A 26558-nucleotide genomic window follows, 5' to 3' on the forward strand; every position below is an offset into this window, starting at 1 on the left:
CGACGTTGCCTTGCTGGAAGCATAGAGGAGAATTAAATCAGGCACCTGTGTTGAAGTATATAAGGAATCATGGGATTTTGGGATTCCTGTTTGGGTGAAGCCACTTAGTCACAGAATGAGAAATGCAAATGGTCCGTCTGAGGAGTTTGCAGCTCACTCATGGTATTAACACATGTGAATCACGTAATCAGGGAAGTGAACTGATACGGTTTGACCTGTACCTACTCAATGTAGTATGAATGACTGTTATTCACAGTTCATGCCTACTGGCGTAATTATTCTCTGCAGAAATACATAAATAGCTTCTAACAGTTAATAAGCATTCAGTTCTTTCGAATATAATAGTAATTCTCAACAAAATTAGTACATACTTTATCTGTTCAGTCACTGTTAGAATTACTAAACACAGACTTCTCTAATTCTCCAATCAGTTCAGTAAAAATACTGCTTTTTGTCTGCAGGAAGACTATAACAGTCTAAATTACAATGAGTTTGATACCTTGGAGCAAGCTGATGAATTCTAAGAGGAGGTGGCAACGCCATCTAGAGTTGAGGCTGCCCGATATTTCCCATTATTGGGCCTTTTCTGTTGTCTACGACTACATTGTAATTGGAACTGAAATTTTCTGTACCAGTTGTCTGTCTCTGGCTGAATTTTACATTTTAAAACGTGAACCCAATTCAGTTTGAGGAAGAAATTAAAGGAAAACTGTTTTGTCTGATAACCTTTTATTAATATTTTTTTCATTGAGATTCTCCAAAGACTTTGCGCTCTGAAGTGAAAGGACTTGAAAAGTGGTTGGAAGGTTTATTTTCATGCCATTGCATGCAATGAACATGGGTACTGCAAGGACGCTGGACAGTCATGCAATCTAGAATTACATACATGCAACAGAGGGAAATTAATTTTGCACATAGATCAAACTCTTGCGCTTCCTAATTTATGAATCTTGTAACTTTCTTCCTTATCATTCTTTTGGTACAGGTTTTATATGTAATTTTGAATATGTACTCAGTATTATGTTCTATAGCACGGGCGCAACCGTATCAAAAACTAATTTCATTTTTATGTGGGTAGTACCTGCTTTATTATGTTTATGCAGGTGTTATGAGGTTCTCAGTGGATTCTGATATTTTCTTTTGGTTTTCTAGAGCAGATCTAGAGGTTCCTAAACCACACTGGGAATGATTTTATTTAAAAAGGGGCGGGGGTGGTGGTGGAAAGGTAAAACGCCATTGTGAACACTCTGACTCCATTGTTGCCTGGTGATTAGAAATCTGTGGAGAGACTGGTTTTTCTGTTTGAATCTTGTGTAATACAAATAATTAAGCAGTAAAATGAATGATGTGTTTTGCTCTTTTTTTTCCTTCTAATCATTATATCATCCTTGTTCAAAGGTATTTCTTCTTACTCCCAGGATATTTCTTTGTTCCGGATCTCTTGAGCATGCCTTACTGAAGCAAGAGGCCATTGTGTTCTCTGGGATCACTTAAAAATTTCAAGACAAACACTTTGCCATTAAAAAAAAGTTCCTTCCCATCATTAACGATGCTTGCGTTTGGTTTTTCTCTATCAGGATGGGCAGTGAATACGCTAGGACAGGCTGCACCTCCCGCTGCACTTCAGAGGCTTGGGTTCGTTTCCAGTAGCGCTGAAGTCTTAACCACCGCAATTACCACTGAACCTTCAGATTCCTAGCAACTAGCAAGTGAACAGAGAAAGCAGTTATCTGGGTAACTAGGGAACTTAACACCAGAGCAGCCTTCTGTTTCACTGGCACGTTAATGTGTAATGACTACATACCCAGAAGACAGAATTTAGCTAAGCTGCTGGTGGGGACAAGAACTAGACCAGCGGTAATCTCGGATGTCTCTGAAGGAAGAAATGGGGAAATTCTGTAAATAGCTGGGTTAGGATTTTAATTTTAAATCTGTCTGTTAACTTCCCTGTGGTTTAGGCCGGTCTAGATGTTTTCTTGTGATATATGTGAAATAGATGAAGTTCTGATATGAACACGTATGAATATAATTGTCCTTTCCAGAACAGAAACACTGCTCAAAGCAGTATTTTTCTTCCCGCTGTCTGAGGTCTTGTGCAAATGCTGTGTCAATCCTGATGGATTTTTGGTCTTGTTGCTGTTATGGATTGGGCAAGTTTTCATCTGTTCCTCAGCCTCACCATCTGTAAAACTATGAAAATGATGCTGCCTTCCACTGGGAAGGGAAGTGATGCTGAAGCATAACAGGTGTTTGCATCAGGTCTCTGTTTCTTAAGTAGAGCTGATGTATCTAACTGTAAAATGTGAATAACTGGAAGTTAAACAGCATGATTAACAGTACTTGTAAATAAATAAAGGACATGCTTATTTCAGAGTTCTTCCTCGTTTGTAGAGATGCAGACTTACCAATACACTTACTCCAACGGTGGCAGCCTGTAGAGCTTGGATGGGTGAGGTGAATAATGAAAAACCCACAAAAAAGAGGTCTGTATTGTCTTTCTGGTTCTAGAATGGACCCGCATTTTTGCCATGTGTATTATATCTGAACCTGATTCTGGAAAGTAGTTCATATTGTTCCTGTCTCAATCTACTGGAAGTTAAAAAGCCACCGATCCAGTTTGAACATGTTGGAGTACTATATAGGATTTTAACTTTGGCAGCCTAGCAGTTAAATCTGCAAAAATTTTATAGTATATACTGACAAGGTGCTACTATCATTTACATTACAGATACCTAAGTAAGGAAATACTTAAGGCATAGTTCTTAGAACAACTTTGGCAGACAATAACCAAAATAAATAAATATTATACATTAGAAGAGTACCTTCTTGAATGTCACAGGCATGGTGAAAAAGAGGAGACATGCTGCAAGTTCATTCCCTTTCGTTCATGGGGCTGGCTTTCATTTTTCCGGAAGCAATTGTCTTTTTTTCTTCTTGAACTCTTTTCCTTTGCGATTGAGTGTCCCATCTGGTAAGGTCTGACACACCCAGTAATCTCTTGTATCTGTGGTTACAAAAACCTAGAGAGATCTAAACCTTCTGTGGAAACATGCTGGTTTAATCATGATTTTGATCAACTGTTTTGCTTTGCTCCCCCAAGTGTTTCAGGATGCTTTCATAGTAGATGCAAGGGAATTCTGGGAGATGGGAATAAGGATTTGTATGTAAAATGGGGGATTTGAGGGCATTTAGAAAGAAAGATTAACTGGGTTAAATGTTTAGATCTGATGATTTCCTGCTGAGAATGCATTTTTTTCAACTGGGAAGGCGGTTTTGAAGGACTGAAGAAATAGTAGTCGTGCTGTGTGTGTCTTTCCTGCAGCGTGCAGAAAGCGTGAACGGAGCTATGGCTCGGATGGGTATTATCTCACGTTAGCGGGAAAATTGTTATTTGCTGTGTGTCAATCATGGTAAGAGTTTCATCCTGCCCTGTTAGAAGGATACAATCCTGACTGCAAGTAGTTACTACTTAGATGAGATTGAAAACAACCAGTATCTAGTATCTTAGTGAATAACCTAGAGCTGTGGGAATAAAATCTAGCTGTACTAATTCAGTTATTGCTCTGACCGTTAGACCATGCTCATCTTTAAAGATTTGTTTCAATTGGCAGCATTTCTAATGAGAACTGCAGAAGTTTAAAAAGGCAAAGGAACATTTAGCAGCTTTAGTTCCTGAGGTCTTTTGTTGTGACGTTTGTTATGGTTCAGTAGAAACTCTTTGAGTTGGTGATAGTGTTGAGACTGAAATGAAATGAATGGAAAATGAAGAGCAGGAGATTTAACTGGACAAAGTAGTTCATGCTGCTGTTTGCCAGTTACAGGAATTAAGTATGCCCAAGAAGTTCCCTATTTGACTATATAATGAAATGGCTGCCAACATATACCATCGGGGGGCTTATTTAGGCTGTTGTATTAGTACCTTTAAAAATGCGATCAGAAAAACATTTATTTACGATAATAGTGCCACTAATATTTCATAGATCTGTTGCATTTATGGCTGTTGCTGCTAAAGGAGGTACAGTAATTCAAGTATATAAGCTTGAAGGAAAACTGGGAGAGTTGTTTTTCTTAAAGGGAACGCCGCTAAAAGTTTCAGGTCTCGGGAAACATTCCTAGCCCACATCAGATTCAGACACTGGTTTGTGTGATAGCTAAGAGCTGATCCTGTAACTGCAGCTATGGAACAGAGAGATTTGCCAGAAAATACTCAGTAGGTGTATCCCTGTCACTCCAGGCACACACGTTATCTGATACAGCATTCCCAAGAACTGGGTTTCTTTCTGTGCTCTAGATGGATGGGATGTCTGAAGAAGACTAGTCATCTGTGCTGTGCGTGGGTGAGGTTGGTAGAAATTTTCAGAAATTGTAGCTCTAGTTTGTCTATATGTAGTGGAAGTCTGCAGGTAGCTCCGACAATTGCCATTAATCTTTTGGAAATCGGCAGCATGCTTAGCTAGTCGATATGGACTTGTTGAATAAGATTCATGTGTTTGACTTACGCGTTGGACATTCTTTAGATTTCCAACCATGAAAAAGAATATGGTGTGGGAAATAAATTGATTAATGTTTGTTGTCTCATTTTCTGCTTAACTACAGAGAAGACTCTTTCATTTTCTCCTGGACTTGTAGTTGAAGTGATCAGGGACTATCAAACTTCCCCTCAAGGTAGGTTGCTTTCTTGAACATGTTGGCAGCAGTCGTCTTATGTTCTAGTTAATGAAGACCAGATATTAAATGACTGTTGCAGTGTTTTTTCTGTGACTAAGCATAGCCTCTCTGCTGGGGCCTTGGCCATGTAGGTAGAAGGGTGTTGGTTACCCTAAGATGACCCTGCGCTAACAGTCATTACACAGCACTTTGCAGTATCGAACAGTGCAGAAAGCCCTTGATGGCAGTTTGGAATAGTGGTGGGGAAGGGTTAACTGTTGTGCCAGTACTTGCTCTGAGGTAATTTATGAAAGATGTGTCTGATTTAGAGGTATGGAGGTCAACCAACTCATCTTGCCATGTGGCCTGCTGGAGAGGCAACCTCGGTGCTGCAGGAAAGTTGCCGATTGACTTACTCAAAGGGCTTCTCTGCTGGCTGATAGCCAGGCCGGGGCAGATTCTTGGCTGCAAAACCAGCTGTCTGTCATTTCAGTGTCAGAACTGAATGCGCAATGGGAAGGTCTAAGAGAGGGCAGCCATGAGTCAGCACCGCATTTGCCATACGTGGCTTTGGTGTTAGGGCAGATAGGTTTAATAATGATTTTTGGTAGCTTAGTCAGCAAAAACCAGTGTGTATAGCTTTCAAACTGAAAACACTGCACACACTAATGAAGAGTAGTATCAGTGCCTCTAAAACCTTTGAATGTAAGATAAGGCTGGTGTGGTGTTTTGAAATGCTGAGCAGTAAACGTTTTGCTTAAGTTTGCTTCTACTTAAAATTGAATCTCAGGAGATTTACTTGCAAATTTCATCAAGTACCAGTCTTTGTTCAGCCATTGCTATGTGGATTTTTTCCATTAATTTGAAAGCATTTAGGAAAGGAAAAAGAGCCAGTATATTTTTTCAGATTGGGTAACGTGAAGTAAAATTGTGAAATCCATACATAGGCACCAGACTGTGATATCTTTCCTAATAGGGCTAATTTTGCTGAGACTCGAGGGATCTTAGCATCTCTGAAATCAGGTTGCCTATGCAGGTGGTTAACACAAAATAAAGAGGCTGGTCCTGTTCTTAGGTGTAGGTGCCCACCATGGGGCACGAGTTATGTTTGCGTAGTGGTCTTGGGGAAACAGTTTAAAATGCATGGGGAATCCAGATAATTTTTTTATGAGAAAACGATGTAGCTTTATATATTGGAAAAGTTTCTAATTTATGCTGCCCAGATTTTCACAGGTCAGTTTCAAGTAGCAAGAAAGTCAGAAGGAGTGAGTTCGTTGGCTTAACTGGATTAATATCATACCCTTATTCTTAATAGGAGTCAGACTTTGTTTACCTACTGGAAAACATCATTGGGAATGAAATATCTCAACTCTTTGTAATGAGACTGGTACCAAATTTCTAGCAAATATCTCACAAATTTTAGTGTCTCTTCTTCTACCTCCTGTATTAATGTTGGCATCTCTTATGTGGAACAATGTGCATTAATTAGTTTTATGAAAAACTGTTTAAATAGACCTTTTTATCTTTGAGTTGACCATAATGTATTGATGCACCTTAATACTTTTTGATTTTATAATTTTAATACCACTTTCTATTACATAATCACCTTTTCAAAGGTCCCAAGCCATCTTTTTGAGCCCTACTTAAGGCCCCAGACATTTCTTTCTGCAAAACACTCTTATTTTACTTGGGGCCTCAATCTACCTAGAAATGAGTGGCCTAAGGTAATTCAGCAGCTCTAGGAGAATTGCAGATGTGATGCCTCTATTGTGGGATTACCCTAAAATTGTTGTGGATAGCAAAACCGTCATCTGAATTCAGAGTTTACCATCTGTAATTACTGTAATAACAGTGAGGAGTTGTATGGCTTATTCCTGACCAGCTGATCTGAAGCATTCTGTCCTTCTGATCACCATTGCTTCCACAGAGAGTCACTTAGCTTTTGATCACTGCAGGTTTGTGAACCATAGTTTTGGAAAAGGTGGCTCATTTTGATTAGTTAAAATTTATTTCCAATTCTTTTGCATTTGAAAGATCTTGGTCCTATAAGAGTATTTTGTATTAGTTCTCCTCTAGTTATCAGCGTGAAAACTTTCAGAGGAACCGAGCTGACAAAAACCTCTTGGAACAGCAGGTCATTTGGCAGCTACTAAGTTTGTCGTGCCTACTGCTGTGCTATGGGAGGTTGAAGCGGCAAGACAAGAACCTGTGTGGAATATATTTACTCTTTACCTGTTCTTCTGTGGATTAAATGAGAACAGATTTTTGGCTCTGAGCATCTGTGCATAAATTCAGTCTGAATAGGAGGCAAGTTATGAAATGAGATCAGCTCTGAAAAATAATATTAACCACAGCTAATTTTAAAAAAGGAATATAAATTGCTACCTCTTGAGCAGCCAAAGAAAATTAGGGGCTTCTGCAGGCTCTTAGATTTTGCCAGATTTTATATTGATTTGTGTTAAGGCTCGTTTTCTTGAAAGTTTATTGCAAAACAGGTGTGAGCTCTAGGCATTAAGGGATTGTGTACCTTAATCTTGGATGAATACAGGTACAGAATGCTGTGTAACAGCATTAGTTTCATCCACATTACTAATATTCCCGTCCCTCTGACCTGAGGAGACTTTTCTGACCTTTCTTGCTCCCCGAGTGTGTCTCCATTTACGTTTTCTAATGTGGGCACTGACTGTGCGCTGGCATCTGTGATCAGATGATGTGGGACCAGTTATGAGGTTGATGCAACTTTCAGTTACTGCCTGGCAGGACCTGACTTGAACCAGGCAGCTGGAAGAGAGAGGTTTGTTCTTGTTTTGCCAAATCTTCTGAGCGTTAGGATGACTGACAAGGGGGGAGGGGGGTAACTCGAAAACAGATTTAAAGAATACAAAACATGTAGGGGGGGGGGGGGAGTGGGATAACTCGTAACAAATAGTAGCATGTCATTAAGGATAGGGCTTACTGTGCGAGACAGCTCTCCTCATGTGAGACTCCCTGTAATGCTTTCCCGAAGCGTGGTGTGTACATCGCTAGTGCTTTGCAGGCCACTTCAAAGTGAAACACCGAACCTAGGCCTCTGAATCCATGCAAGTGTGTGGATCTAAAATATAACACCATCTTCTTTTGAAATTGGCTGCGAAGAGTTCCCACAGTTCTTACTGCAGGGGGGGGAGTCTGTGCGAGGAACTGATTTCAAGGAACCCGGCTTTGTTTGCTGCAGACATTGTGTGACGTTAGACAAGTTAGTTATTCTGTCTGCATAATGATTCCTTTACTGTAAAATAAGGAGAATAGCACATTTCTGCCTCACACAAGCTCTTGGTGATAAGAACTGTAAGAAGCTGCGGCAGAGGGAAGGGATGCCCGATCGTTGCAGACAGCGATGGACTACCGTAGCATTTCACGGTGTTTATCCCAAGTCAGGGCTAAGGTGCACAGGCAGAGAACATGTGAGCAAAGCTGCAGAGTGCCTCCACTGTAGCTGGTTCTAATTAGTCATTTTTATGAGCTCCAGAGTCAGACAAAAATGAGGAGCCCTCCCCTTGCGTAGTTTCCTGTTTGCTGGGTGCATGTAAAAGAGATCTGGCCCTGATGTATGTTAATAATGAGCTGATAATGTAAGCCAGCTGAGAGATGTGGAGCTAGTCTGGTATGCTGCCAAGTGGGAGGTGAAAGTTCAGGAACTGACTCATGTTGCCAAGACCTGGTCCTGTGGAGAAGGTCTGCCCATTAATAGATTGGGTTTCTCATTAGGGCTACACAGCATATGCTTACAGCTTTTGGGTTTCAAGCTGAAACCCAATACCAGTAAAAGGCTGCCGAACAGAGCGGCAGATTTACTGGTAAATAAAGGATTAAAGGAACGCTTGGCAGGGTTGTTGGACTGGAAACCTGACTGGCCTTTGAAGATTTCTCCGTATTGTAGGTCCTCCCGTTAAATTTATACCAAGAGACTTGTTCTGCTCTTTATCATGCAGCCCACAGGGCAGGAGTTTTACATAGTCTGCTCTGTATCCATCAAGGGTACAAGATGTTTATATCTGTCTTTTTAAATCAAATGCATGATATTGCCTCTAAAGTAAAACATCACAAATAAGTTGTTAGCTCAGAGGAGCCTGCTGTAAACAGGCTTCCCTCCTACCCCCTACCCCACTTGCAGGTCTTTTCTTTCCATGCATTAGTTTTCACAGTGAGCAGCTCAGCACTTACAGCATCTCTAAAAGTACTCTTGTTCTCTTCCTTTTTTTGAATGAGGATCTCCAGCAAACTAGCACAACTGCCTGCTTGGGATACAGCATGTGACGTTCATTACAGCTGGCCAGAATGGAGTTCATATGTGGCTTAAACAGCTTTAGCAAACTGAAATGCAGACAGGTTTAAACAGACTTGTAAAAGGAAAAAAAATAATATAGCAGTCCAAAAGCCCTACAGCTGACAAGAGTGTTAATACAGTACTCTGGGACTTCAGGGTGGCATTGGCTTTATATTTCTTTATTGAAGGCAAAAATGATTACCATTAAAACTCTGGTTCTTGAATTCGCATGACATGATGGCTCTCATACCACTCTGCTTCAGCTGGCTGGCTTTACCTGGGGAAACACGGAGACAAAGGGACTGCAGGATAGGTATTGTAAGCTGGTCGGTATAGTAATAGTTTCCTTTTTCTTTTAATTAATCTAAGTCTGTTGTTTTGTTAACTAATGAAGGAGTCGAAACTGCAAATGTGGAGGCAGCAGTGAATTTCGTCTAACCCCTCTCCCAACAGAAGGCTTTCCTTTGTTCCTGCGTGCCCAGAAGCCATAGGCACTGTGCAGCTCTTTCATTGCTGAAATCATATTGTCTTTATCCAACAGCCGTGCTAGACCACAGTCTTTTCTGATGTAAGACATCTGGCTTCGGTAAAGTTACAACAGGGAGAAGGTATCTGGCTTTTTCCTCGCTCAGACGTGACATGACCAGTCAGTCTGAGAGTTAGGGCAGGAGTTGGATTTACAATTCATCGTATAGAAATGAACCGTGTTTACACGTGTGTGCACAAATGTATGTTGTGTGTACACATTTCTCTAATGATACATACTATTGTAGTTACATAAAGAACTGTGTTATTGCTTTTATGTAAATTAGAACCAGCAAATGGATTTTTTTAATGCCTCCAAAGGAGCCTGATCAGGTAGTATAGGCCAAGCTGTGGTTGGGGAGTCCATTAGGAATTTGAATTTGCAGGTTTAATTTTCACCTGTGAACCACTTATCTCTTAGTCAGTGATGAAATTCCTACAGCAGAGAGACTTTTCTGGAAAACACTGCTGGGGAGCGAGCAGTTGGGGTCCAGTATAGACCAAAGTGAGAAAATGCATGTGGGTAGGCAGGAGGATGCGGCAGGCTTGTTTGCGTGGTACCACAGGAGTGCAACAGGCCTCCCTCCCATGCATTAGCACGGCGAGTCACCGCTGCTGCCAGCGGGGCCAGCCGGGGGGGAGCGCAAGCTGTGCTCGATGCCAGGGTCTCGCAGCCTCGTGGACTTTGAGTATGCCTTGATCTTGTAGCATCTCACTGACAATGGAGCCCTGAGCACTTCTGACTAAATCAGTAGCTTTTATTCAGCTGTAACCCCATCCTAGTCTCTCTGTCACCGGAGCCAATGTGGTTGCCTGCTGCAAAGCCAGCAGTGTGTTAGTGCAGCCGATGCTGCCAGTGGTGAGCAGACAGCGTTCGTTGTATTGAGATATCTTTAGCCAGGCGCATCAGCTGCTCTGTCCCTTAGAGGGCAGATTAAAACACTCCTAATGTTTAATAGCATAAATCCTGAGGAGATCTTATGTAAACATATTCAGTGAGCACTCTTTAATTTCCCTTAGGAGCCAGGCTGAATAAGGATGATTTTCAAAGAAAGGAAAAAATATCTTTAAGGAGTGCACCTGCTGGAAAAAAATTGTAGGAGGCACTCCATGCTTTTAGCTGTGTGAATCAGGGATCTCTGGCAGGGACATGGGGGAGGAGGAAGGTTTGGAAGTTAGGAAAGGACAAGAATAGTACTTGCAAAATGTACAGCAAGGCTCTATTTCATTGATTTGCAGGGAGGTCTTGCTGATTCTTGAAGCAACAGCACTTCAGGACCATGACACGTTCAACCTCTGAGAAAGATGGTGCAAGCTGTTTGCTCTGCACAGTTCTGTGGCACTCGGCATAACAAACTTGCCTCAGTCATCACTGTTTGTCTTTGCCGATGACTTTAAGGACACTTGAGAAGCAACAGTAAGGTGGGATTATTAGAAAAGGATTCTGTTTTCTGCCAGCCCCAGAAAATACAGGCTTACTCCATTGTACCTTCAGGGCCATGCAGGCCAACTTTGCCTCTTTCATTAATGCACTCCATCATTCCTTCTTGAAGACTCACCAGACATTTGCTCTGCTTTGTATGCCAGATCCAGGTTCTTGTAAGGTATCTTCATCTTAGACATGACTTGTTTTTTGACTTCTAAATTTATTCCTTTGGTACAAATGTTGTCTTGGAAAGAAGAACTTGGCTCATTGGCTTCTATAACTTAATTCCAAAACTGGAATTGCCACACGTCTTCTCCCAGACACTTTTCTGAGGTACAGATGGTGAGTTTTGGTTTGACCCTTTTGAGGCAGATTATAGCAAGACAATTAAAGCAAATAAAAGAGACTTTAGAGAGGGACTTCTAAATCATGCTCTCTACCTTAGGCAATGAAAACAATTAAACACATGTGTACATAATGAGTGGACAAATGCAGAAAAAGAATTCTGTCAGGTCTGCTTGTGCCCCTCCCAAGGATTCCTTCTTCTGGATCTCATTCTTCCTCTTGTGGTTTTGACTTTCCCGTGCCCAGTACTAACACCGCAACCACTGTAGTCGTGCTTTGTTCTTCCTGTCACTTCTTCACCCACTCACTCCTCTGTTGCAGGTAAACTGGAGAGAGCAGATTACAGAATGGCTGAAATCCAGCTGATATGGGGACTGGGGCTTAGGGAGCCTCTTCCTTCCTGCTTCTGCCCATCAGTACCAATATTCACCAGAGAGACCACCCAGTGGCTGCTGTGGAGAGCTGGGATGCTGCCACAAGGCTTCTGAGTCAGGACAGGGTACTTGAGAGAAACAGCAGTGTGGGGAGCGGCTGCTCACCCCAGTATCCGCTGGCTGTGTTAGCAGCAGCAGCTAGGTCACCTTTCAGGAGACAGCGCCTTGAAAACAGCCCTTAGAGCTGCTGTGACCACAGTAACAGCCGTGCTCTAACCACCCCTTTTAATTAATCCTTGGGAAAGAAGGTGTTTAACCGGATAAATTTCCGCTTGGTTTCTGTCCTGCTGCTGTTCTGGTATGATGAGATGCTTTGTGCTCTGGGACAAAGAATTACTTGGAGGTTAAAGGTGACACCGAGTTCATTTCCCGAATGGGCAAGGCTGTCCCCACCCCCTCAGCCTCACTTCTCAATTAACCTCCTCATAAATCCTCATTGCATTTTTGAAATGGAGATGATTAGCAGGGCTGTAGCCAGGATAGTGGGATATTCTGGTATGTTTTAAGTCACTGCTTGCATGCAAGTATTTAATACATGCAAGTAAATGTGCCAGCATTATGTCTGTTACTGGTCCAAATTACTCTGTGGAGGAGGAGGAGAGAATGAAGAAGCGTAAGTGTCTGTCTTCACTCCTAAATTACATGTTCATATAAGTAGTAAACTTTTTTTTCAGGAAGCAATTAGAAAAAAATCTTTGGGGCTGGGACATTGCTACTGTAGCACATAGTAATTTTTCTGACTTCTGTGGAACTTTATTGATTTATATGAATGGTGAAACTTTTCTGAGGGTGAAATCCTGCAACAATTAAAGCTAATCTAAGTACTTTCCTAAATTAAGGCAAACAACACGAGAGATTGTACAACAAGTACTGGGTAGGATGATGGAAACAGTTTTTGCTAATAACGCTTTTCTTTCTCTGAAAAGTAAAACTCCCTCAAGACCATGAGATAGGAAGCTGAAAGGTTTATTGACGGCAGTTGTTTAAAACTACCACTAATCCAAGTCACACACCCCTTCAGCCAGTTATCAGTGCTCTTGTGTAAGCATTCTCATTATGATGACAGGTCTAAGGAAAGTGCTATTGAAGAAATGAAACTGCTATCCAGGAGGGGCTGGCTCTGCCGCAAGTATCTGAGGGTTACTGATGCGTAGTCTCTTGGAGCACGGAAAACTCTCAGCCATGTAAACAAAACTCCAGAGAATCCATGTGGCAGTTGGTACATTATTGGGCCTCAAGATGACTTGGATTACCTTTAAAACGTAGGGCATTTGCATTAAGGAACAGGTTTCCATGTATTTCAGCATTTCCAGGGACATGGTACTTCAAGGTCTATTTTAAATGTATGATCTTGGAAACAATTCTTTCGCAGATGTGATGCCCGAATCTGCAGCTCTTCTCACAGGTCAGGAATTCCAGTTGCTGCAGTGTTCCCGTCGGCTTGCACGGGGCTATTGCCTGTTTGCTGGAACAGGTTTAAATTGCCAAACCTCTAAAAAAAAAAAAAATTATGCAGCTTCTGACATGTTTGTTATCAATCTATGTGTAAAGCAGGTTTGGAAATGGAAGGATTGGATTTGTGGATAACGACATCAAATGGGTCTAAAGGTGTTTGACGTTTGTGCTTAGCTTTGATAGAAACTCCTGGAAAAAACATTAGTTTTGCTGCCTCAGTTCCCTGTCTAGATGGTAAGAAAAAATTCTTCCATCTGTTGTGTATTTAGCTTCTGGGGCGGGATGATAGGTCTGGAAGGGGGTTATTTGACGGCAGAGTCCAGCACCCTGAGAATACAGGCCCTGAAACATGAGATGCCAGTTACGAACGTGTCAAGAGGTATGCTAGCAGTGCGTTGTTAACCCCAGGGAAAGCCTGGTCCAGATCTCGTGGTAAGAAATCCTTTCTCCTTTTTCAGCCTTGGAATTACTCGCTGCCAGGTTATACCTAGCTCTTTGAGTAATACCCCTTGTATTTGTGTAATGCAGAGCACAGTGGAGACTGAATCTCAGTGTGGGCCTTTTGGCACTGAAGTAATAGAAAGTCCTGTTGTTTGTCGCTGGGCGGCTTTACTTTTAATTAGCTTCTCAATGTACCTATTTACAAGAAAAGGTGTTCTCCCTTTTCCTTACCGAGTGGTAAGCGTTGTAATTAATTTATTGAGTCCTCCGCGTCCTCTTTCTACACCTGCATAGCTGAAAGCTCCATCCTGCGCAGATCTGAGCACTGCTCATGCTAAGCTTTGTACTCCGGGTTCTTGTTGATTTTTCTGGCAGTGGAGAGTGCTGAGCAAATTGCACCATTCAGGCTCTAGGACCCTAATCTCTTTTTAAACAAGGAGCCTGTGTAAAGCAGTTTAATGTCTGAACAGAGGAGTGAGTGGCTATCGGCACCTAACAAAGACTTAAACAGCAGAGGAAAGCACAGTGCTATTAAAAACTAGAGAAAGAGACACAGGACAAGGAACTGATACATTGCCGAGGCCAGAACTATTTGTTTCGTGTTTGTAACTTACATCTTACATGCCCCCATTTTTATGACACTACAGTAATTAAAAATTAAAAAAAGAAAAAAAGAAAAAACCTGTGATGTTTATGTAGCTTATAATTGTGACATTCTGGACAAGGCTTAGCATTTCACTGGGGGGCAGGTTGTGAACCGTCTTAGGCTAAATTTGAGACGTCCTCTGCAGGGACCTATCTTTCGTGTAGTTGTACTCCCATGAAAATTGGGCTTCTTCAGCAGCATGTCTTCAGTGGGAGACAAACAGCCCAGATCTCTGAAAAGTTACTGGTTAAGTTAGAAAATCCTGACAATATTGTCTACTTATTCCCCACTTTGTGGCTTCCACTGGCTTATTTTTGCCTGCTTTAAAGAAAAAAAGAAAAAGGAGGCCGTGTTTTACCTACTGTTTTGTCTGATAAACTCAGTTTGACTTGTGACTAAAAAACACATTTAGTGAGAGCTTCCCTCATTTAATTGCTAGTGTACTGGGTTTGCGTGGCAAGGTTTTGGTAGTGGGAGGCTACAGGGGTGGCTTCTGAGAGAAGCTGCTAGAAGCTTCCCCCATGTCCAATAGAGCCAATGCCAGACGGCTCCAAGACGGACCTGCTGCTGGCCAAGGCTGAGCCCATCAGCGATGGTGGTGGTGCCTCTGGGATAACAGATTTAAGAAGTGGAGAAAAGCCCTGCACAGCTTCAGTTGGAGAGGGGTGTGAGAATATGTGAGAGGAACAACTCTGCAGACACCAAGGTCAGTGAAGGAGGGGGAGGAGGTGCTCCAGGCACCAGAGCAGATTCCCCTGCAGCCATGGAGGCAGGGAAGCCCATGGTGAGGCAGGCTGTGGCCCTGCAGCCCATGGAGGGGAAGTTAACAGTGGAGCAGATACCTACCTGCAGCCTGTGGAGGACCCCACACTGGAGCAGGTGGATGCCCGAAGGAGGCTGTGACCCTGTGGGAAGCCTGTGCTGGAGCTGGCTCCTGGCAGGACCTGTGGTCCCATGGAGAGAGGAGCCAGCGCTGAAGCAGGTTTGCTGGCAGGACTTGTGACCCCGTGGGGGACCCACTCTGGAGCAGTTTGTGAAGAACCACAGCCCGTGGGAATGACCCAAGTTGGAGAAGTTCATGGATGATTGCATCCCATGGGAGGGACCCCACACTGGAGCAGGGGAAGAGTACGAGGAGTCCTTCCTGTGAGGAGTAAGGAGGGGCAGAGACAACATGTGATGAACTGACCACAGCCCCCATTCCCTGTCCTCCTGTGCCACTGCAGGGGAGGAGGTAATGAAAATCTGGAGTAAAGTTAAGCCCAAGAAGAAGGGAGGGGTGGGGGGGAAGGTGTTTTTTAAGATTTGTTTTTGTTTCACATTATCCTACTCTGACTTGATTATAATACGTCAAACTAATTTTCCCAAGCCGAGCTTGTTTTGCCTGTGACAGTAACTGGTGAGTGATCTCTCCCTGTCCTTATCTCCTACCCATAAGCCTTTCGTTATATTTTCTCTCCCCTGTCCAGCTGAGGAGGGGAGTGATGGAGGGGCTTTGATGGCACCTGGTGTCCAACCAGGGTCAACCCACCACAGCTGGAGAAACTGGGTTGCAGAGGTTTCCTATGGCTACCATATGTTTTTAATGGAGCTGGGAATAAAGTCTGGTCTCCTAAATCCTTCTCTTCTCTGCAGCTATCAGACAAAATCAGCTTAAGTATTATTTGCTTTGGACTTTTAGTGCTGACACAGTGAATGAATGCAGAAACCATGGAGTCAACCACAATGAGGCAAACAGCATTGGAACGAAAGGCCATCATATGACATTTTACCTACTGTATGTTGCTCGCAGGACACTGACATTTGCAGCTTCTAGCAAGGGGAACAAAGCCTCAGTACTTGAATGGTGTCTGTATAGAAGTCTTCCAAACCTCATCTCTTAACAAAAGCTTTCATTAGCAAGATTTCAAGTTCCAGATATTTATCTTTGATTCTAAGCGGTAAACTAGCTTAAATATGTCAGGTGGCCTCAGCAGTACAGACATTTGGTAATGTCAGCACTGGGCGTGGGAGTGATTTTGGAAACCTTCGCTGACCTTTGCACATACACTGTTGTTTTACAGACTTTTAAGGTCATCAACCAGTCTGAGAAAACAGTTTATAGATTTTTAGTGCTGAATGTCAGACAGCCTTTGACTAACATGTCTCAGTTACATGAATTGAGGGTGATAGAGAAGATAGACTTGCAAGAAAAGGATATTTTGGAATTTGTGCAGTCGAAGGGTGAGAGGTATAGAACTGCGGCCATCAAAAATTAGAGCTCGTAGGCTGTCATTGAAAGATGGGAAATGCATTTCTAATGTGCAGTCTTCTGAATTTTCATTGTGTTGCCAAATTAGACTTCGAAGATTCTCTTTTCTGTTTGTGAAAAGGCTGCACATCACAAAACAGCTATTTGTGGTTTGTGCACATGTGCCTGTTGTGTCAGTAATCCTGAGGAAAATGGAACAACCTGACAGATGCTGGATAATGCTTTGTAATGCCAGAGGTCTTAATCCTGGTTTCTAATAGATAAATAGTAAAATAAGGAGTTTTACGTGTAGTTAATGACATTGCTGTGGATGGTCTGCGTATCTTTACAAACATCCAAATCGTCAGTTTAGGTCTGGGTAAGTTGTTCCCTTTGCCTTCCTCCCTGGCGACGGGCTCTGTCATTGAACCATACACTGTATGAAATATTCTTTCTTAATCCACTTTGAATTCCCATCGTTTAGTTTCAGTGACTGCCCCCTTTTTTTTGTATTTTAAAGTAGTGTGGAAGTTCCTGGCATGCCTTTGTTCATTCACTGTTTTAGGTACTTTTGTCATTTTCCTTATGACAATTCTGAAATGACCATGTTCTGCCTCTTCTGGAGAAGAATGGGGGAAGTGTTCACTCTGTTCTAAATCCACGAATGTGAAGATTTTGGCTTCCATAGGATAAAAAGGATAACTTTATTAAGGATATGCTCTCAGTATGTGAAAGAAGCCTATTTAATAGGATATTATTGCAGCTCTTAATTTAACAATACACTGAATGAAATAAGTTAATCTGTCCTATTGAAATAAAATAGGAATTTTTTTCAAAGTAACTGTCTCCTGACCACCTTTGTGGCTTCACTGAACTCTGATCTAGGCTAAATAAGGTTCCCTCTACATCTGGGCTTAAAATATTTCTGGTTGGTAACCAAGGGTGTATACTCCCATCTATGTGCGTAGGAATATACCATCCCAGGACAGTCAGCAAAACACTGCAACTGTAAACTTAAACCGAGACCTGAAGTCCAAGGATAACGAGACCTGGATTCTAAGAACTGACAAAATAATGTTATTAGCAATCATTTATGTGACAAAATTTTGCCTATTGGGTGCTTACAGAATATTTGAGAATAGGCTGCAGTTTCCCTCCAATGTTTGCTGTATGGATTTCTTCAGCAGATTTGTTTCCATGGTTTATTTTTAACTTCATGAATTGGTCTCAAGCATTCACCATAAGCATTTGACACTTGACATTGCCTTTGCACAATTAGTCAAAGAGTCTCTGTTCTCTCAGGGGATGAGAAAGCATATCTGATGGGCAAGCACGAGAAATGGAACACGTGGGTTCTGCAGTTACCCTGTTGTGTAGGTTTTCCAACTGATTTTTTTTGAATGGTTGTAGAACTATAGATTTCAAGGCAGAAAGGAGTATGAGGCTCCAGTTACCCCTGTACTTAAACAGTAACTTGTACTGAGAAAAAAGTACCTTTCAGAAAGGAATCAAGTCTTGATCCGAAGACACGGACAAGCCATTGTTCCCTTCCGTAGTTTGTTGCAAGGGTTAAGCAACAGTTAAAAATATGTTCCGTGGTGTGATTTTGAGTTTGTTTGGTTTTAAGTTCCACCCAGCCTTTCTAACAGCAGAATTCCCTTCTCTGGATATTAAGAAAAGGGAACTTAGAGGAGTTGAGAGTACCACTAACGTCATCCTGAAGTCTAAATGAATATTCACAGACACTTATGTCTTGCGGTATTTGCTGAGCTCTAGTTCTAAGCAACATACTTGCTACAAAGATTTCAAACACTCTGAAGGCACTAAATGTGGTGGCAGTAGAAAACTGCCAATAGAAAATTAAGGGAAAATGAACCAGAAAGCATAACTGTTGACATTTTGTGGTGAAGTAAACATCTGTGCTGGTTTAAGTGCATCTTTTCTACTTTTATTCTTTCCCTACTCTGTATTTCCTGAGCTGGAATGTGTGGTTTGCTGTGCAAGAGCAGGACAGGTTTGTAGTGGAAGGTGGGGTCAGAGAAGACAGTTCAAGAGCAGGGACTTCTGTGAGAAGATGGTCTGTATGATGTGCTTATAGCATGGTTAGTCTCCCGGGGTGTAGGGGCAGCATGGGAATAGGAGCGCATGTAAGGAGGGGGAATAATATTTACAGGATTTGCAGAATTTTAGGTGGTGGTGCTGTAAACTAATATTAGGGTTTTTTTCTTAGAACTCTAGTGGCATGGAATTTGGCCTAAAAAAAATCAATATGGTACAGCATTTGGTTATAGCTATGTTTAGGAATGGAGGAACAAGGCAATGGGTAAAGCTGGTGTAAAAAGGAAGACGACCCTGCCTTAGAAGTTACAGAATTCTTGGTGGAAGCTTCAGCTGTGCTGATGTGCTAGGGTGCTAGATCAGAGAGGGATAGAAACTTGTCTATCCCTTTTCATATTGTTTGTTTCCTGGAAAGAGTAATTTCAAATGTGCCTTTGTGAGGGCCGTACAAGGTGCAGAGAAAGCTTCTGACATTACTCTTCCTTTGCATAGGCAGATGTCTTCTGCTTCTCACTGGCTTTCTCTGGCTAGGAGCCTTCTGGCTGAGGGGACAGGCAGATGGTTTCCTTGAAGGCTCAGTGGCTCGTCAAACATCAGTGGTGAGGATACATGGCCATTGGCCAGTAATCTCCCACCCACAATCTAAACCCTTAATTCCCAGTCCAAAAGAAAGTTGTTTCAAACCAACCTCATAAAAGAATGGCTTAGTATTTTTAAGCTTTTAAGACTGTTCCAGTGAATCTAGCACCCAGGGCTCCAGGTCGATATGAAATGCCCCCCAAAGAAAATTCCTCTTACGCTGGAATCCAAGAAATAATAATAATACAGATTAGAATTCACTGTTTCATATCGAGCTCCAAAAATGAACTTGCTAGGTTACAGGAATTCGAGCTGGACTGTCACACTGGAGCCGGTGATGTGCTTAACAGATGCCTGTCTGGGTTCAGATGAAGTGCTGCAGAAGCATATGATGCCAGAAGAAGGATTTAAAAAGTCACCGGGCTGTTAAAAAGGAGGAGTAATTACTTGTAAGCCTTAACTTTTTGTTCTTGGCTAATACTAGCTTTGTTTGATGGTTCTTAATCTTTTCCATGCTGGACTTCATCTCTGGACAAGTTGTAACTCTTGCTTGACACTGTACAAGGGCAGAGCGCTTCCTGCCTGCTTGTCAGTCAGGCCTGCTGAAATCAGAGTGAGTCTTCAGTACAGAAGCGGTGTTTCTGCTTTTCCTTTCTCACCCTTGCCCATATTCTTGATTTCGGTTTCTAAAAGCCCTCATGAAATGGGAGTTTCACTTAATTTGAACCCAACTGGAAGGTCAGCAAGCATCTTTCGTTAAGGATCAGGTCTCTTAAATGAAGCAACCAGGGTTTTCCTGGGGTATTTACAACATTTAGCCAAAACATTTGAGGAAGTTCAACTTCCATGATGTAAGTTATATTTATATAATTGTGCTTATAGCACTCCGGTCACGGAGACCCAGTTCCATTTTGCTAATACAGCTGTGCCCACATAAGAAGCTGAACTGGCAGGGAAATATTGCTCCCACAACTGAGACTGTCATCAGGATAAAACATTTAAATTTACACCTTGTTTTAATGTGAACCTCTGGAAATGTGCTTCAGTGGTTGAACAGAAAAATGTTTAAAAATGGAGAAATCTGTTCCAGAGCACCTGAAAGCACTGGTAGGCATGGCTTCCCCCCCCCCCCCCCCCCCAACAGGCAGACAGATTAATCTTATGCTTAATGATTATTTAAAATAATAACTTGTGATATGAAACTCAGAAAAACCTTGGCATCTTCTTTTAACAGATTCTCTGATAAATTAAAGAACTTTGTAGCTGAGCTCTTCAGGCATACAAAAAATGTTCTTTGGAAACCTTGGTAATTAATTATACCAGCACATGAAAGTTATTGGCTAGAGATGAAGAGTATAGAACAAATCCATTAAATGATGGCCTGTAGTTGCTGATGTACATGGTTGAGATTCTAAAATAAAATGGACAATTTTAACTACAGGTTTTATCAGTAAAAGGCTTAAAGTGCTTAAATAAATTGTCTAAAGTACAGACATCACTATAGAAATACAGCAGTCCATTATGTATAGTACAAAAGTGGGTGGAAATCTTAAGACTACAATAAAAAAGCAAAGCTTTTTCTTCTCTTTGCTGTCAGGCTGACCACATAGGTTTTGCTGTCCGCCTTCAGCTTATTAGGGTGGAAATTGCTGTTTTTCTTAATATTGGGCCATGTCCTACATTCCTCATCGATGTGATTGATTAGGGATAAATTGAGTGCCTGCAAAAATGAGACAACTGTCTGTCTGAGGATAACATGCTACAGCAAAAGTCCTGGGAATTGCAGAAAAACAGCTGTTAAGTTTCAAGCATAGATCCTGATCAACAGCCCTTTGAAATCAGGGGAGTTCACTTGCCTCTGCAGCCTGCTGAGTTTATTTCTGGTTTTAGCAGATCTGTTGAAGCCAAAGGTATTCCCTCAGCAGCAATGGTGCCAAATCTAGAGTGTCTTTAATGATGGAAACACTTCAACAAAACGTACCTGTGTGCTTAAGCCAATTAATGCTCACATCAAGGAAGTGCTTATGTGCTTTCTTTAACTAGAGGTTGCTGCCCTCTAATATTACAAGGCTCTTGGCCTGAGACAAGAGGATGCCTGATAAAGAAATTCTAATGGTTCGCAATTCAAATTCAGCAGCCAAACTGACCAGGAAGAAGCTGACTTCTTGTGTAGCAAACCAGGTGTTTTTAAAAGAATGGTGGTATCTGTCACGTAAATGCCAATGATTGCCCTTTGCAAAGGGCTGCAGGAAGCTGACCAAATCTGAGCAGGCTCATCCAGGGCAGGTGAAGGGATTTAGAGACAAAAGTGAGACCAAACTGCTCTTATTTCAGTAAACCAAGTTCCTGTTCTGCTCCTGGACCAGAAAAAATACATAGGTTTTGCTGTTTTCTTGAAAGGTCTGTGGTCCAAAGTGGATCTTCTTTGCACTCCTTATTTCGGTGTTACAGCTCTTTGGGATACAACCCTAACAGGCTAAATCTTTGATTCAACTACGGGAAATCAATCAGCTCAGGAGGTGGCATTTGTAGATTCCTTTCCAGCAGAGCTAAAATGTGTGCCGGAGCTGGAGACTTACAGGGTTGTAATGGTGTGCTGAACTGATGTTATATTTTAAAGGCAAATCTACTTGACAGAGAGGGTGCTGTGCCATTGTGCCTCTGTGCACAATTCTGGTGATTTCGTTGGCAGGCCTCTCACCTTTTTCTTCCCTTTTTGCCTTCTATTTTTTAATTATTTTTTTTGTCGAGTCATGGCAGTTTGCTCATTTATGAGAACTAACTCTACCGTCCAGTGGTGGTGCATGAATTAAACATGAGTGAACACACCTTAATTCCTTATTTCAAATTGATGGCTGCAGTCCTCTGAGCGCTCTGATTTCCACACATCCCTCCCTGTTTTGTTTCCTTCCTTTTTTCTTAATTGCCTAACACCCGCTCTCTAAAGCTCTTCGCTTTCCCAGCACCAGGCAGTGCCAGCGCACTAGCTATGTGCGCACTCAACAGGATTGTAGTGAAGTTGCCTGTGAGCAGTAGTCATCTGGGGTAATGACAGATATTGATTATTTATTACTTGAAAACATTTATTTAAATTTGACCGCATAATTAGCGTGCTAGCAACCAGACATGCCAGAAGGACAGTGGATCGCTTATTTGCAGAAATCCTCAAGCTGCAGACCTTTGTGAGCAAGCTGATAAAAGAGTCTGTAGGGCTTTTTAGAGACCCTTAGGTGTTCCTGAGTTTCATATGAACCTGTGCATTGTGCATTGCCCTATGGATGCTTTTCTTCTTTGAAGAGCTGAACTTATATAGAACCTTAAATCCTGACTCTCATGGGATTCCCCAAGGACATTGGAACTGACATATATCTGAGGGCAAGGTCTATTTCTAAATACTAAAGACAGTTTTGCACTAGATGCTTCATCATTCATTTACCGTCTGTACCTATAGTTAATCTCCTTGGTATGAGTTAGAAACAGGGGTTGTGAGTAGCGTTAGGTAATGTGCCTGTATCTGAACTGTCCTCTGTTATCTCCGCTAATTAGGTAATAATTTTTGTCCTTCAACAATATATGTTGTTGTTCTTTGTAATAGGAAAGCAACATTTAGATCAAAAGGAATCTGATATTCAGCTGAAATTTGAAATCAGCCAGTAGGTACTAACTTCTCTCTGTCAGCATCTTGTACATTAGGACTTGAAATATTTCTAGCCTGTGATGTGCATCTGTGTTTAAATAACTTAGAATGCTGAGGTACTGTCAACATTAAATTATAGAGGCGTAGACCATAGCGCTAGAAATAGTAATACGAGAGCAAGGCTTCTTGGTGGAGGAAGAGAGTGGAATGGGGTGTGTGTGTCAGTTCTTAGAAAAGCTTTTTCTGTCTTTGGCTGTAGAACAGAAACTATCTTTGATCTCCTGGCTGGTGTTCCTGCAGGGAGTGATAAGCAGCCCTTCGGGGGCTGTGGCTCAGTGGACCGTATCGACAGACCGAATACCTTATGCATGCTGTAACCGAACAAAAGATCGGAAAGACAGGAAAGAAGTTTCTAAGTAGGTGGGAAGTTTAGAAGGGGATTGCATGACCAGGAAAAGAGGGGGGAAGGTGAGCACACGGGTGGTTTAAGACACCCTGTTGACTTACGGAATTGCTTTTGGAAAGCTTTGACTTCACTTTGTGGCCAGCCCTCAGGATAATTGCTGTGTGCAAACTTACGCAGATTTGCCTGAAATTTTGTTAGGGAGGTGAGGCATTGCATAGGAGTGACAGGTAACCTATCTATTTCCCATCCAGGTGATAGTCAAAGTATTCAGGGAGTACTTTATGTGTTTGCTGTGCATTAGCAAAGCACTGCTGCAGTCACTTGAGCCACGTAAAATGGCTGTCGGGACAAGCACCACTTCTGCTTTTGAGTCTTCTTCCCATTCCCTCTGGGAGGATGAATAATTGACGGTGCTGCACACAACCCTTTGTACATCACCCATGTACGTACGTGTGCATATGTGACAAAACATTTATCATAGTTAAAGGCAAGGTAGCACGAAAGCCTGCTTTTTTGTGTGTGTGAATGTAATGCAAAAAGGGATTAGCTATATCGGAACATGTAGCTACGCTGTAAATATTTTTAGTATGAAATAATGCTTGCCCCTAACTTATCAGGTAGCTCCCCTAAAGTTATAGTAAATGTGCCTTTGAACCTATAAGCAGATCTGATCTAACTCACATCACCTTTTCTTTTATTAGTGACAGTGTCTCGAGGGATCCTGGACAACAATCAGAGATTTTCTTCGTTACCAACATACCTACGTGTGAGCTATCGCATATTCAGTGCTGAGACATCTTTCTTTCTCAAAGAAGCCAACCAGGACTTTATGAGAAATTCCAGTTTGCAGTCCAGGGTGGAATCGTTCTTCCCATATAAGGCCAAGAGACCACCAATATTAAACGCCAGCTATGGACCTTTTTCGGTTGAACAAGTTGTGCCCCAGGACCTAATGTTAACTTCTGACTTTTTTGGATCTGCCAACAAGTTTACTTATAACTGGAAACTTAAGGCCTACATAATGAGCAACAAAATTTACCCGAGCAGGCCCAAAGTCCAGGTCCTGTTCTACATCGTGGGCAGGGACTGGGATGACTATAGCACCACGGAACGGCTGCCCTGCCTGCGGGTGTTTGCCTTCCGAGAGACGCGGGAGGTCAGGGGCAGCTGCAGGCTGAAAGGGGATCTGGGGTTGTGTGTGGCAGAGCTGGAGCTCCTGCCAAGCTGGTTTAACCCCCCCACGGTTGTCACGGGCCGTAAGAAGCCACTGGATCAGTTTGAAGGAAGCCCTGTGGAGCTTTACTATACTATCCAACCGGGAGACGAGAAGGGAGAATGTACCGCTGAGGATATAAGGAAGGGAAATGCTATCCGGCCAGGAAGAGATGGCATGGATGAAACCATGTCCCACTTACAGAGGATTGGATCTGTCAGCCTTTATCGAGGCCAGGAGACTTCTCAGCTAACGGAGCTACGGCTGGATAGTAATATTGTTGTGTGGTTGCCCTCGAAGCCTGTCAAACAAGGAGAGGTTGTGAATGTTTTTGTGACAATTGCCAACAATTCTACGGTGGATCAGTTCATACTCAGGTACGGTAGGTTGGTTTTGCGTGTTTCTAACGTGGTGGCACACAAAGGTGTTGGGGACATGGAATGAATCTCAACCAGGCTGAAGTTAATCCACGGTGACTGTTTTCCTAGTCACTGAAATCTTCCTCCTTGAATGCTGTGAAGAGGATTGAAAACCTCCATCTCTGGGAGGCTTTTAACATGGATGCTATGCCATTTAGCACATGCCCCCGTTATGCAGCAATGTACAAAACACGGCAATTCGCTGCTTTAGCGGGCCGTTTCTGTGCAGTGACAGACAGTAAGGCTCCAGAAAAGTTTCCTGCTTTACAGGGCTTTTAACATCAGGGCTTTATTGCACAGGCATGGAGTTAAAATGTAGCAAAACTTCAATTACCTGTATTTCTTTAAGTGCTCCGACAGTGCTGTGCCTCTCCCACACAGAGTGGGTTTGTTATGAAAGCTCTTCAGGGAAGGCTTTACCTCTCTACTTGTAGTCAAGTAGCGTTTGTCTTTGCCAACCCATATACCCTTTAACATAAGGCCTAATGTGTTTGATATTGCTGTTGATTGGAAGGCACTGTTAGAAGTGAGTGCCATTATTTGGACGGGAGTGGCGAATACAGGACCTGGGAACACAACTGTCTTACTGGGTCAGATCACTTTCCTTTTATTTCCTTCTTTAGCAGTTTCCCTACCAATCAGATGAAAATCCTCTGAGGATGAGAAAGAATGGGAAACTTGTTAATCACTGAAATATTTGATGTATCTTTTTTCCTTGTTACCAGGCTTTAAATTCAAGGGAAATTTCCACGGTGATAAGCAACAATTGCTCTTTAAAGCCTCAGGGAACCAGTTTCCCAAAAGATTCTGCACATGGGAGTATTTATTTCTAAGGCTTATATGAATTAGATTAATTCATAGTTGACAACTACCGAGGAGAATAGCCTTTAGAACAGGAAGTGTCGCTTGGCAGATAAAAGGCTTTTATTTTAAAAAAGGGGGATTTTAGTCATCCCAGAATCATTCTGATATTTGCAGCTTTGGTTAAGTTGGTGAGATAATCTCCCAGACACCTGTTTACTGACTGAAGCCTCCGTTACAGAAGTCTTTTCTGATGCTGTTGCTTAGCTTTTATTGAAAAGCCTTTTTCACAAAGTAGTAGAAACAGAATACTTTTCCACATAACAAGCATAGCTGTGGTGAAAGAAGAAATCAAAAGGCAATGAACTAGGTGTTTGCGGGGCGGATGGGGAGGGGATCAGCCTTTGAAGCTCTGTGTCACAGTCTTTATCTTCCTGAAAAGCGAGTTGAAGATAAACAAGCTTGTTGAAATCTGGTGAAGTATTTCTTTGCTCAGAAATGAATCTGACTGCCCAGACAAGGATATCATTTGCATGCTGAGAGGTGCAATAGATAGAGACAGTAATGTGGGGTGTAAGTGGCTGCCTGTGTGACTCGCTGGTATGGGAAAAATGGATTGGTTTTGGTTTTGAGAACAGGTGACTGATTTAATTGAAGTGAATAGTCTGACATTTATTGGTATATTGGTTGTTCTGTGTCATCACAGATGCAGAGCTCGGGCCATGTTCTCCTGCTGAAACACCCTTTTGGTGAAAAGAGGATTTGCATTTTTGCTTAAAATTAGTTTGGACCAGACACAAGAACATAAGAGGCTGAAGAGACCAGGATATTTTTTTTTTTAAATGGGTTTTGGTTGCTTCCAGTGGGGATGGGCAGGAGGCCACTGTCTTGAGATGTAGGATGGGGCTGACTCACGTTCTAAAAATCAGCACTGTCCAGTGTGCTTCCTCCTCTGCACCGCCAAAGGCAAGAAAAGCAACGGGGGAGATT

General features: G+C 42.2%; 1 protein-coding gene across 1 annotated transcript in view; it reads left to right on the top strand.

Moving 5' to 3' along the window:
• Positions 1 to 26558, top strand: part of TMEM132C (transmembrane protein 132C) — a 226633-nt gene that overhangs the window by 41575 nt on the left and 158500 nt on the right. Inside the window, exon 2 of the mRNA XM_075110801.1 lies at positions 23837 to 24725. Within this exon, the coding sequence (XP_074966902.1) occupies positions 23837 to 24725 (889 nt within the window). The remainder of the gene's footprint in view (positions 1 to 23836; positions 24726 to 26558) is intronic.

The sequence above is a fragment of the Phalacrocorax aristotelis genome, chromosome 15, assembly GCF_949628215.1.
Source record: "Phalacrocorax aristotelis chromosome 15, bGulAri2.1, whole genome shotgun sequence".
Classification (NCBI taxonomy): Eukaryota; Metazoa; Chordata; class Aves; order Suliformes; family Phalacrocoracidae; genus Phalacrocorax; species Phalacrocorax aristotelis.